Below are 14,384 nucleotides of genomic sequence, written 5' to 3' on the forward strand. Positions count from 1 at the left end.
TAACACAAAGGACCACAAAACTAAGGATAACTGAGCTTACAGCATAGACATTCCAACTTTTCCCAACACCTTACCAATGTAGTCAAATCTCCCTGGAGCAAGGCGCTCTGGTAAGTGTGTCGCAAACAGGAAGCAAGTTAGAAAGGCAAGTGCCACATGCCTGTAGTGGATAGGAATTGTCTCGTTGTGAGCACAGCCTTCCCCCGAGCAAAGGAACAACTGTACAGAGAAAAATAAAACAGAAGCTGATTCAGTGACACTGCAGTACATTTAACAACAACAACGAGATAAAACTCCAAACCTTCTTTAAAAATTCATTCATGCAATGTGAGGCTTCACAGGCTGGGCTAGTATTTGTTGCATATCCTTAGTACTTTTGAGAAGGTGGTGATGAGCAACCTTGTTGAACAGCTGCAGTCCATGCAGCGTTGCCTACACCAACAATGCTGTTACTGAGTTCCAGGAGTTTGAAACAGTGGTACTGAAGGAACAGTGATATATTTCCAAGTCAGAATGATGCGTAGCTTGGAGGGGAACTGCGGATGATTGCTGATCCCGTGTTTTTGCTGTTCATGTCCTTCCAGGTGGTGGAGGTTGCAGGTTTGGAAGATGCTGTCTGACGAGTCTCGGTGAGTCGTTGCAGTATATCTTGCAGATGGGACACGCTGCTGCCACAGTGTGTCATCAATAGGTGGAGTGAACTTTTGTGGATGTGATGCCAATCAAGCAGATGGTGTTGAGCTTCCAGAATATTGTTGGAACTGCACCCATCCAGGGCACGTGAGGGGTATATGTCACACTCATGACTTGTGCCTTGTAGTTGGTAAGGAGACTTTGAGGAGTCAAGAGAATATTTATCCATGACAGAAATTACCAGACTTTAAAATATTCTTGCAGCCACGGTATTTTAGTACAAGTCTTGTCCAGTTTTTGGACAAGGGATGTGATATTGGGGGATGTCAGCAATGGTCATGGCATTGTATGTCAAGGAATAATAGTTTGGTGCTGTATTGTTGGGGATGGTCATTGTCTGGCATATCTGTAGTGCTGCTAATCAGCCCAAACTTGAATGTGGTCCAGGTCTTGTTGTATTTGGACAAGGGCTGCTTCAGAATCTAAGAAGTTGTGAGTTGTACTGCATATTCTGCAATCAGTGAACATTCCCAAATCTGATCTTATGATGAAGGGAAGGTCATCGATGAAGCAGCTGAAGATGGTTGGGCATAAGACACTACCCTGAGGAACTCCTGCAGAGACGTCCTGGAGCTGAGATGACTGACCTCCAACAACCACAACATCTTTATGTGTGATAAATATGACTCCAACCAGCAATGAGCTTTCCCCTTGATTCTCATTGACACTAAATGTGTTACGGTTCCTTGATGTCACGTTCAGTCAAATGTCAAGGGTGGTCACTTTCACTTTCCCTGAGTTCAGCTCTTCAGTTCATATTAAGCCAATAATATAAGGAGCTGAGAGGTAGTAAGAGCTGCCTATGCTGGAGTCTGAGATAACACATAATGTGGAGCTGGAGGAACACGGCAGGCCAGACAGCATCAGAGCAGCAGGAAAGCTGATGTTTCGGGTGGGGACGTCTGAAGAAGGGTCCCGACCTGAAATGTCAGCTTTTCTTACATAAGTTGCTGGGTTGTACTGGCTGATCCCAAACTGGGTGTCACTGAGCAGGTTATTGCTGAGCGGGTGCTGCTTGATAGCACTGTTACTGACACCTTCCATTGCTTTACTGGTGATCGAGAGTAGACTGATGGGATGGGAATTAGCCGGGTTGGATTTGTCCTGCTTTTTGTGCACAGGGCCTACCTGGGCAATTTTCCACATTGTCAATTTGATACCTCTGTTGTAACTGAACTGGAACAGCTTGGCTAGGGGTGCAGTAAGTTCTGGAGCACAAGTCTTCAGTACTAATGCTGGAATGCTGTCAGGGCACGTAGCCTTTGCACGGTCCACTGCTTCCAACTGTTTCTTCATATCCCATGGAATGAATTTGCCAGCAGCTTCACAGTCCATTTCAGCGACTCACATTGTTCTTTCACAGTCTGCTGTCTATATTTTCAATTTACCCTGCATTCTAAAACTTTCCAACACTGATTAAAGATGGAAGCGAAATATTGATGGGCAAACAGAAAGTGATGAAAACAGTGTGTGGCAAGTGAAACAGAGTTAACCTTTCAAAGAACAGGCAAATTGGACTAAATTTTTCTCTCCATAGACACTGCCAGACCTGCTGAGCACTTTCAGCAATTTCTATGATTAAATATCGCACCAGTAGGAAATTTTGAATGGCAGCATCAGTGAATGAATCGAGATTTGAAATTTTGAATGGCAGCATCAGTGAATGAATTGAAATTTGAAATTTTGAATGAATTCAGTGAATGAATTGGGATTCAGGCTAAATTTTGGATCTATTTTGGATCTATTTTGAATAAATTGAATAAATTCACCGTAATAAATTTCTGGTCCTCCAATTGCTGTGGTGAGCAGACCAAAATTTGTGTTTCTTTGCAAAAATGTCTTCATGCAGTTTTCAAACTTTCAACTTCAGGAGAAAATGCTTCTGATTTTGGAAATGTTTCACTGGCATTGCACCGAAACAAAGCTGTTAACAAAATAGCTGCTGTTTCCTTTTCATAGTGCAACTGAGAATGCCAGTGTGAAAATCGCCCCAAAACAAAATCTGGATTAAAAGCTATGACAGGGTAGCCCAGGAGAGCTCATCATCACACAGCTAGGGGAGCTGAGCTGAATAGCACAGATGTAGCTGAGTACGTGAGGGAGAGGGGATAATGCTGATCATGTTAGATACGTTAAGATGGGCAGAGCTTTGTGAGGAGCAGAAATAGTGGCACGGACCAGAGAAGATGAAAGGCTTTTCTCCATGTTGAGACTCCTCCTTCAAGCCACACAGCTGCCTGATTCGGAAATACATTGTTGTTCCTTCAGTGTCACGGAATCTGTTTGATTTAAACACTTTACATACTATTTACAGTCATAGATTCAAAAACAACCACAGTCCGACCCCAATATTCATATTGCTGTCTGTTCTCCAGTGGCACTGACTTCAGCTAGTATTTATGCCTCCCAGTACCTCGTAAATGTAAAGTGATGTTACCATGGTCGCAGAGGACCATAGGGCTGCCCTCTCATCAAAGACGACTGGTTTAGCCTGAGGGAGACCATGCCTCATCTGAGATTGTGAAAGAGAGTCCTGTATGATAACTTTAGGTGGCACAGGAATTGAATGCATGCTATTTGCATCAGAAGCCAGCCATCCAGATGAATGAGCAAACCAATCCTCAAATGCCAGTGCATCATTCATATGTGAACCTACAAGGGAGAGGAAGTTGGTGTCAATGAGCCCAATTTTTGGTGGAAAAGTTAGCACATGAGGAGGATGGGGAGGTAGCAATTTTGGGCCACTACTTCCCCCTCCCGATTTCCTGCAGACATACGTTGCTGCTACATTGGAAGCTGGACGCTGGAAGCTTTCAAGTGTACCAGGTGTCCACCTCACATAAAAACACCTTGTGAATGCAAATGCTCGAAGGTTCCCACTCAAAATTCTTCATAAACTGGGAGGGAAGGGGGGGAGGCAAAGTTTACAGCCTATTCATGCTTCATTTCTTCAGATCTTTCTTCGTAATAGCATTATTCTCTGTTGAGATGACAAGTAAACTGGTTCAATATTAGCATAGTGAGGTACTTGTTTCTGAATGGCACAGAATTGATGGGCTGAAGGGCCTGTTTCTAAAGTGTGGACTTCAATGACTCTACATTCTCGGGAGTTTAGAAAGATGAGCTACCATCTCAGATAAGATTCGGAAAGGGCTGCTGGTAGATCCTGAGATTTTCTGCTGTTCCATGGGGGTCTTTGGATAAGGGACAATCACTTAAGTCTGTGATGACTAGAAATTTTCTCATCAGTCAGTCATACAGACCTTTCAGTCCAACTCATCCATGCTGACCGGGCATCCCAAACTGACCTAGTCCCATTTGCTGGCATCTGGCCCATATCCTTCTAACGCCTTCCTATCATATACCCATCCAGATGCCTTTTAAATATTGTAATTGTACCAGCCTGTACCACTACCTCTACCATTTCATTCCATACGCTTACACCCTGTGCATGAAAAATTTACCCCTCAGGTCCTTTTGAAATCCTTCCCCTCTCACCTTAAACCTATGCTGTCTAGTTTTAGACTCCCCTACCTTAGGAAAAAGACCTTGTCTATTCACCCTATGTAGCCCCTCATGATCTTATAAACCTCTGTTAGGTCACCCCACAGCCTCCGGTGGTCTTGGGAAAATACCTCAACTTATTCAGCCTCTCTCTGTAGCTCAAATCTGGCAACATCCTTGTCAATCCTTTCTGCACCATCTCAAGTTTAATAATGTCCTTCCTTTAGCAGGGTGACCAGAATTCTTCACTCAAAGGGTTGAGAATCTTTGGAATTCTCTAACTCAAAGGGTGGTAGATACTCTCTTGTTGGCTATATGTAAAGCTGGGATAGACAGACTTTCGTCTGTCAGGGAATCAAGGGAGCCAGCAGGAAAGTAAAATTGAAACTTAAGATGCGCTATAATTGTATTGAGTGGTAGCATTGATGGGCTGAACGATCAGCTCTTGCCCCAATTGCTTGTGTTACTTTGCACCAGATGGACTGCAGCAGATTAAAAGGTGATGGCTCACTGTAGCCAAAAAGGTCAGCTCAGCCAAACCTGGCCTTACCTTTGATGCCTACGTCCCATGGAAGAATCATAAAAAGTTCAAAACTGGGACTCCTTAAAAGCTTAGTCCAGATCATGACAAAGATAAATCGCTTCTTTCTGTGCTGACACTCAATCAGATTCCAGAGCCTGCAAGTTTCACAGCTCAAATATTAGCCAGTATTCCTCTACCGTGGCCTTCACAGCAAGCCTTGCTTTCCAACAGGAGATGCTGGATAATTATCCAAGGCAGGACCTCCAGCTGACCTTGCCTTAAATCAGAGACAGCGAGATTATCCTTAGTACCCCATTACCACACTGCCTGGGATTAACCAACATGATACAGACTGGGCTGATTCGCCTCTTATTGGTCAGTGACTTGTTGCATTAACAGGTAAGCCAAACAATAAAATAATCTCTATCTGAGGCCATCACCTCACCCTTGCCTTCACTGAGATAGGATCTCACTGCAATGTATAACATTATAACAGGGCTGGACAGGCTAAATACGGGCAGGAGATACAGAGTAGACCATTTAGGACTGCGATAAGGAAACATTTCTTCACTCAGAGAGTGGTCAACCTGAGGAATTTGCAACCATCAAGGGCTTTGGAGGTTGGGTCACTGAGTTTATTTGAGAAAGAGAATGATAAATCTTTATGATGTTGAAGGCATATAGGGGTATGGAGAGAAAGTGTATGGTGATTGCAACAAAGTTGGCCAGGGGGTTCTTGTTGAGTATGAGTTCCCCGATTGGTCCAGGCTAACAGCCCTTGGCTGGCAGATATAAGCAGGAATCTCCTCACTCTAGGGAAATAGCTGGGTCAGAGTCCATGTACTGTGCTCGTGTAAATAAAGGGTAACTTTGTGACGGGATACCAGCCTCTGTGGAATCATTTCAAAGTGGAAATATAGACTTGAGGCAGAGGATCAGCCATGAGCAGACTGAATGGTGGTGCAGGCTCGAAGGGCCAAATGGCCTACTCCTTTTGCTATTTTGCGTTTTTAAACCCAATCCATCGCGAGGGCCGTTGATTGGATAGGAGATCACAGGCATATAAACACTGAGGCCAACTCACTACAAAACAGACATTTTGGGACATTGTATCAATGCTGCTTCTTCACTAACTTACCCTGTAAAACAGTGGAATGTTATCAAAGAGATATGGATAAGCAAAGGCCACAATCCGTACCACTTTACTCAGGTTGGGATGATCCAGTTCTGGAGATCTGAAACAAAAGCAATCGTCACGTACATGAAGTACTTGACTAACTTCCCCTGCCCCAAATCATGTGAGCTACTGTCAAATGTGGAAATGGCTGCATTTCTAATTTATTTCCACCAAATCAATGTAACCTTATCCCAGGTTCAATTCCACAGTGCATTCTATTTGCTTATTGCAGCAACTACAGGGGTCTAAGTTGGAGTGGGAGGGGGTAGACAAGACCCTCACATCCTCATCCCATCCAAACAGCCACGTTTTGCTTGCCTGCTGGGGTGGTGAATAGCAATAGGCTGATCTACCACATGAGGCAAAACATACAAGCCAAGTCCTGTTCCGTCTCCTCTCACCAACCACCAGGAAAGCAGGATGTTGGCTGGGATTGTAATTCCCCATATCCTCTTTTCCAGCAAGTCCTCTTCCCCTTCCCATGTCCCCTCCCACCCCCGATGCATGACCCTTTGACCAACAAAGCACAGACTGATTTCGAAACTAGGACTTTTGTCTTTAGTCAGCATGACTCAGCGCCAAGCCACATTAAAGAAACAAAACACTGAAATTCAAAATACACAAAACCAGTGCAGAGGGTTTAAGTAGCAATCAACATAAACCAACACATGCAGCAACTCAAGAGTACTTCACCTTCATGCAATTCAGGGTTGGCTTGGTCCCGAAAGAAAAGTAGCCAAACCCATGCAAAGCAAACACGACAAGGCAATTTTATCGAGGCCATGAACACGTACTCTCACACAAGGTGCCAAGCAATGATATCTCAAAATGGGTGTCTCAAGTTACCCACCAGACAGCAGACCTGGCAGAGTGAAGCAGATGGGAACTAGTGAGAAATTATTATTCCCTCCCACTTTCGCCATTCCAGAAAACTCCCCAGATGGTGTGGACATATGACTGAATTATAGGCTTCTGGATAGCTTGGAATTCTCCACCTGCGGAGACTTCAATCTTAACTGTGCCCTAAGCAACTCGGATGGTGTTATGCATTGTTGAAGCTGGGAAAGAGGTTTTAAGTGCAGGCCATTCACTACCTTCTATACTTTACTCCTCAGTAGTTCCACGCTTGAGCATGTGGGTCTAGTCAATGGGGACACCTGAGGGTTATACAACAACGGAGGAAAAAGTTAATCTGGTTCTCACTTGATGTCTGGTAGAAGCTTCTAATTTTTCTTTCCTTACACCGGGGCTTCCCACATCGCACAGTTCGGGGAGTGGGGGAGGGGTGGGTGGGATGGTGGGTGTGAGACTTGGGGGGCTGGGGGTGGTGCGATCAGAATCTTGTTGGGACCTCTCAACCTCACCACTTGCTCTCACTGAAGGGTCACTAATGATTGAGACAGGGTCATTTTGAGGCAAGGTTTTGGCACGTCCTGCCTTACACAGAGACGACAGGGTCAAAGAACGTGATTTCTGTCTTGCGGGGGGCGGTGGTCATGTAGCTGCGTTGCTGAGCCTCTGTGGCATTCAGAAGTCAGAATGGGGCTTGGAAGCTCACAACATGGTGAGTATGTCTAAGGAGAAAGTCCAGAGGTGAGGTTGGAAATCACAGGGATACCCTCCCCGGATATTTCACTGCATGCAGTCACTATAATTGTGGGACTCGTCCAGTCAGTAGAAAGGGGAATAAAATTAGCTTGGCCTGTAAGGAGTGAATGTAGGAACAAAGTAAAATACTGAAGCTGCCATAACCAAGCAGAATAAGGTACAAAATGAAACTAATTGTTGCTGTTCCCACATGAAAGTATCACATATCCTACACAATTCTGCATTATTTTAATGCAGGTTATAAACTGTTTAACACTGCATTAAAATAGCACAAGGAGAAGGCATGTTAAACATCCACACAAGAAGCATGCTGATCATTCTTCAAATCCTGTTGTCCTCGCATTGTCATTTACCTCTCCACGATGTTGCAGTTATAATTGATGAAAGGGATGCCGAGCCTGCGCAGGAGTTACCGGAGCAGGGATTTGAAAGGAAGGAAATGGCAGGTTTGGGATTAGTAACCAAGAAATTAGGGAGAGCAGTATTTTACACAAATGTCTCACAGCATTGCACTAGGGGTGGAGTAAAAAGAAAGAGCTCGCGGGGCCCGCATCGTCATCCAAACCAGGTCTCAGCAAAGAAGTGTTGGCAAAACTTTTTGTCATTTGTTCGTCTTACAGGATGTGACTAATATACCAGCCGTGGTTCAGTGGGTAGCATAGGAAACTCTGTGCGAAATTGCTAGTTCAAACCCCACGCAGGCATACAACCCACAATTTCATTTCAATGTTGCACCATTGAAGGAGTAGACAGGATAGATAAACTAGTGATAATGGGAACTGCAGATGCTGGAGAATCCAAGATAACAAAGTGTGAAGCTGGATGAACACAGCAGGCCAAGCAGAGGCCTCTGATGAAGGGTCTAGGCCCGAAACGTCAGCTTTTGTGCTCCTGAGATGCTGCTTGGCCTGCTGTGTTCATCCAGCTCTACTCTTTGTTATATAGGATAGATAAACTATTTCCGCTAGTTGGGGATTCCAGAACTAGTGGCCGTAAGTCTTAGAATTAGAATCAGACCATTCAGGAGAGATATTAGGAAGCAATTCTACACACATCGAATTCTCTTCCACAAATGGCAAGGGATGTAGGACCAGTTGTTAATTTTAAAGTCTTTTGTTCAGCAAAGATATTAAGGGATATGAGTCAAAGGCAGGTTAACGAAGCTAGGTCACAGATCAGCCATTCTCATTGAATGGTGGAACAGGTTTAAGGGGCGGAATGGCCTTCTTCCCTTCCCATGTTCCTAAGCCCTCTCTATCCCCTCAGGTGTATGCAAAGATTCCATGAAGCGAATTCTATAAATTGTGGAGTTATCCGTAGTGCTCTCAGGAGTATTTAACCCCTAATCTACATCTAAAGCAGATATCCAGATCAGTATCTCACTGACACTTCTGGGATTCTGCTGTGTGCAAATTTCCTGCCACGTTGCCGACATTACGGTAATAACTACGATTGAAAAAGTGTTGCATTGGCTGTGAAGTACTTTGGGACACAGTATCCCAAGAATGTAAAAGTAGATGTGTAAATGCAATATCGACTCTTCATGATGGGATGGTTTCAGTCAATTTTAAACGGTACAGCCTGTCACTTGCACATGGTGCTCAGACAGCAGATACATATATCCCAGTGTGAAAAACCCCACTGGCCCTTCTGAAAACATTCACAAACAACTTGCAGCTGCAGCAAACCATGACAAATAAAATTCACAAATCTGAAACATCACATGCCACTTCAAGAGAAAGTTGCAGCCTGAGAAAAAGTGACTCTTTTCCCTTCAGCTTTTAGTGCAGTCACATCATGGTATCAATGTAGCTTAATAATGGAAATAAAATCTTCCCTCTAATGTAAATTTATCTTTGCATTTGAAGTGTATATTTTTAAAAAAAGAACTATAGCTGAGTGTGAGGTACCACTCAAGCACTCCGAAATAACAACTCTGCTTTAAAGATTTGTACCAAAAAGTGCAAACTATCAAGAAAATAGAAGATGATGAATGACGACTGTCAGCATCTGCAACTGTGATGAGAGGCAATTAGTGTGGAGCCAAAATATTAACCTTCTCTTTCTCTTACCAGCTATTGAAGGGGAAACTGTGTATTTCCATTAGCTTATGCTTTTAAGTTAAACATACAAAACTAATTCTGACTCTCCCCTGCAGCCCTGAAGGAATAACAGTTCCATAACCAGCCAGGAGATGGTGCAATTTCCTGCTAATGAGAATTCCTGTCATGTGGAAGATGCCATTCAGCCCATCAAGTCTGCACTGACCCTCCAAAGAGCATCGCACCCAGGCTCCCATCCTATTCCCATAATTACCATGGCTAACCCAGCTAGCCTGCACATCCTGGATACTACAGGGCAGTTTAACCAGCACATATTTGGACTGTGGGAGGAAACTGGTGCGCCTGGAGGAAACCCTCGCCGACACGGGGAGAATGACAAAACTCTGCAGCAGACAGTCACCCGAGAGTGGAATCGAACCCAGGTCTGTGACACTGAGGCAGCAGTACTAACCAATGAGCCACTGTGCCACCTTAACTCTTTGATAAGGAGTGGTTAGACTGTGGACCTTGTTACCATGTTGCGTGACTGAAGTGAATCATATTTCTGTTTGTTAGGGGAATTTAGATAAATATGTGGAAATGAGAATAGATGGATAAGGTATGATGAAGTAAGCTGAGAAGTAGGCTCGTGTACAGCATAAACAATGGCATAGAGCAGATGGGCCAAATGACATTTCTGTGTTTTAGTATAGGATTGTAGGAACAGAAGAAGGCCATTCAGCCCATTGAGCCTGTTCCACCATTCAATGGTTGAACTGTTGTGTTACTTTATATTACCTGTTTTTGGCCCATATCCCTCAACACTTTTGCTTAAGAAAAAATTATGTAATCTCAGATTTAAAATTGCCAACTGATCCAGCATCCAATGCTGTTTGTGGAAGAGAGTTCCAAACCTCCATCACCCCTTGTGTGCAGACATGCTGCCCAACATCTTTCCTGAATGGTCTGGCCCTTATTTTTAAACAATGCTCCCTAGTTCCAGAATCACTAACCAGTGGAAGTGTTTTACCTGTATGTGCACTGTCTTTTCCTGTGGAATACTACTTCCTGACATTTAAGGAGAGATGCCTTTGCACCTAATGGGCATAATAACCAGAAGAAAGATATTAGTCACAGAAAAGAAATCAATTTTTCTTCAAACCAGTCACTTGGAAGTATCAAACTTTTCACCTTGGACTCATCAGGGCTGATGCAAGAATGCCAAATTTCATGGGGAACAACAATTAAAATGAACGAGAAAGGGGATACTGATTGGTCAAAGCCTTGCCGTGGAGAATTAGAATTAGATTTATTGTCGCGCGTAATCAAGTGACAAAAGAACAGGAATGTTCTGTGAAAAGTGTACAATGTCACCCACAGATGGCCCCATCTTTGGTACAAAGTACCAAGGTACAAATCTTAGATACAAAAAATAGAGAGAATAAAGAAAAAAGTCACACTACATAATATAGAATAACTTAGGAAAATAAGAGGATGTACCAGGGATCAATTATCCCCCAAGCAAGTCAACAATATTTGCTTTTACTGTTTCCATTCAAATGACATTTGAAATTGGAGCTCAGATGGGTTCTCTGTGGGGGAAGTTTAAGTAATAGTGTGGTATTAAAAGTCTCTAGTCCTTCTCTATCCTCTCTGTTTTTCTCTGAGGTTGTTGTCGGCCCACTCAGCCTCACAGACCATCATGTCTTACATTAATCTAACACCCAGACAAAGTTGTGATTTTCATCCGGGATCGCTGGACAATCAGTAGAGTGGAAATCTCAGCTGAAATTCTTCCCTCTTTGGAAAAAACTATGTCTCCTGACATCATACATTTCAGCTAATTACAAAAAGCAAAAACAAATGATGGTAATAATTCTGAAACTGCTGCTGGGAGGGTAGGGACAGATAAAGATGTGAAAATGATTATGGTGACGACAATGCGTCAGTTCAGACAGCACATCAGCAACAAAAGCTGACAACTGGGGCCATTGGAATGCAGAAATCAGGATCACCAAACTGTTGGCACATTTTAAATGACTCAGATTAACTCTAATTCCAATGCAATTAAAAATTTAATAAGTAAATAAAGCTGTTGTGGCTAATAATTGAAGGGAAGTAATCTTTTCGTGCAGAGTGATACAACTTGAGCTCGAAACAAATACAAAACATCCACTGAGATAACAAGGTGTAGAGCTGGATGAACACAGCAGGCCAAGCAGCACCGTAGGAGCAGGAAAACTGACGTTTCGAGCCTAGATAACAAAGTGTGGAACTGGATGAACACAGCAGGCCAAGCAGCATCTTAGGAGCACAAAAGTGACCCTCATTCAGAAGGGTCCAGGCCCAAAGTGTCAGCTTTCCTGCTCCTCTGATGATGCTTGGCCTGCTGTGTTCATCCAGCTCGACACCTTGTTATCTCGGATTCTCCAGCATCTGCAGTTCCTACTAACTCTGTAGCAAAAACATCCACTGTTACTCTGCTGAAATTGTTGGTGCAATTTAAGCTTCATTAGGGTTTGTGTCCGATAATGTTTAACTTTTGTGAGTCTGTGTTTGGACAAGGTTCACAGAGTTCAAGTTTGTTACAGCTCATCTTTGGTACGGTACTTTTTTAGGTATGGTTTATCTTTGGTGTGGCTTATCTTTCGGATAGGATTCATCTCTATGGGTGTTCTTTTTGGTTTGTTCTCTTCCTCAAATACATCCATATTTGGCTACTGTTGAAGTTTTGGCGGGTTTCATGTTTTGGGGTTTTGCAGTAATATCTTGTTGCTGTTTAAGTTTGGGTGATCTTTGTATTCGGATGCAGTTCATGGTTGCGTAAGGGGCTCATGTTTGTGTGTGGTTTGTGTTTGGGTAGGGATCATATTTGTGGACTGTCTGCTTTGGGTTGGGTTTAGTTTTTGGTTCACATTGTTATTGGGATCTTGTTAAGGCAGATCGCAGTTTTGGGCCTGGCTCCTGTCTAAGCTCTCTCGTCTGACCTACACCACATCATGAGGGCGTAAGTTGAACAATGAATCATGAAAATTATTTGAGTGGATATACCATCATAACCAATGAGACTATCTCAGCTTTTAATGTATCCTAACATAGTAAATGTGTGGGGCTGTTGTGGTACAGTGGTACTGTCCCTACCCCTGAGCCAGGAGACCTGAGTGCATGTCCCACCTGCTCCAGAGATGTTTCATAACACCTTTGGACAGGCTGATTAGGAAAATATAACAGTGAACGACAACAACTTGCATTTTTATAATATTTCAAAATGCTTTGCAGAAATATTAACAAACAGCCTGGCCATACAGGACACCCTTACAAACCCCTTAGTGACTGGTACCTAGGCTGTTGTTCTGACACTAGACATACCCATGGGGGAACCTCCTTGCATATGCGCATGGCCATGTTGTATGTTTCCTTTGCTATTTCCATCCATGTTGTAGAACCTTGTCTGACTGCACTGAAAATAACATTGCTTCACAAGAACAACCGTGACATAGACAGCAAGAGAGGGAGAGTGAGACAAGGAGAGTGTGAGATACTGAGAGAGAGATTTAGAGAGAGTGAGATAGTGAGAGAGATATAGAGAGAGCATGAGATAGTGGAAGAGAGATATAGAGAGAGTGCATGAGATAGTGGAAGAGAGATATAGAGAGAGCATGGGATAGTGAGAGAGAGATATACAGACAGCATAAGAGAAAAATAGAGGGAGAGTAAGATAAATAGAAAGCAGAGGGGGGAGAGAGAGCGCAAAAGAGAAAAAGAAACTGTCTGCATATTCGGAAGGTATGAGCAAATAAAGGGGAATTTAGTCCTGGCCTTCTAACTACACCATCAACCACAAAATGAAAAAGTTTGTGGGAATTAACTGAAGCCAGGGGCTGCATTACTGTCTCGAAATCAACCACAGCCCAGCCATCTGGCTGATTTTCCTTCCTTTCACAATTTGTTGCAAACAGAATTTTGAAATTACAGAAAGAAATCAGTCATGGCTATGCTGCAGAGGCTGAGCTGTACATGTTGTGCATGTGAGAAGGTTATAATAATGTCATTACTTGATAGCAATCATCTTATCTGATTTATTAATAGAGAACTCAGTCCATGTGGGAGAAGGAAACAGAAGTGAACCAGATTCAGTTAGGGGAAATAAGAGGGGGTTAGTTGAAGCAGGAGGCAGCTTGTGTGGAGAGCAAACATGAAAATAAGTTACACGGACCAAATGGCTTGTTTCTGTCTGTAAACTCTCTACAACGTTGAACTCAGGCATAAGATTGAATAATCAGGGAGTGATATGAAGTAACAGATCCAAAATAAAACAGGCTAGACACATAGGGCACCTCTTTGCATATGCACATGGCCAAGTTTTCTGTTGATTTTGCTGTTTCCACCTGTGCTGCAGAACCTTGACATAGACTACACCGAAAATAATATCGCTTCACAAGAACAATCACAACATAGGCAGCAAAAGAGACAGAAAGAGAGAGGGAGAGAGAAACAGAGAGATTAAATGGAAGAGACCAGGCAGCACAAAAATAGATCATTCAGCCCAACCAGTCCATGTTGGCTTAATGTTCCACTCGAACCTCCCTCTGCTTTTGCTTTCTTAAATGTAACACCATAATCAACTTTTCCCTCCTGCCCCCAGAGAGCCGTCAATGTAAAATTATTTGAAATGTTTACATAGAAAATGCATATCTACATTGAGAGTGAGCGCATTGAGGAGAAATGAGGGGAATTAGGAGTAGGAAGATTGAAATGGTAAGAGAGATTTGTGTGTTAGACTTATAGACTGAGAGACTGACTCTCAGGCCAATAGACTCTGGAGGGTAGAATTTCG

At 43.2% G+C, this 14,384-nt stretch overlaps 1 protein-coding gene across 2 annotated transcripts in view; it reads right to left on the reverse strand.

Moving 5' to 3' along the window:
* paqr5b (progestin and adipoQ receptor family member Vb) overlaps window positions 1-14,384 on the reverse strand; it is a 102,817-nt gene that overhangs the window by 12,739 nt on the left and 75,694 nt on the right. For both annotated transcript variants that reach the window (XM_048563106.2, XM_048563105.2), the window contains exons 6-7: window positions 5,859-5,955; window positions 75-219 (exon numbers count right to left, since the gene is read on the reverse strand). In XM_048563106.2, coding sequence (XP_048419063.1) covers window positions 75-219; window positions 5,859-5,955 — 242 coding nt within the window. The remainder of the gene's footprint in view (window positions 1-74; window positions 220-5,858; window positions 5,956-14,384) is intronic.

Source organism: Stegostoma tigrinum, chromosome 33, assembly GCF_030684315.1.
Source record: "Stegostoma tigrinum isolate sSteTig4 chromosome 33, sSteTig4.hap1, whole genome shotgun sequence".
Classification (NCBI taxonomy): domain Eukaryota; kingdom Metazoa; phylum Chordata; class Chondrichthyes; order Orectolobiformes; family Stegostomatidae; genus Stegostoma; species Stegostoma tigrinum.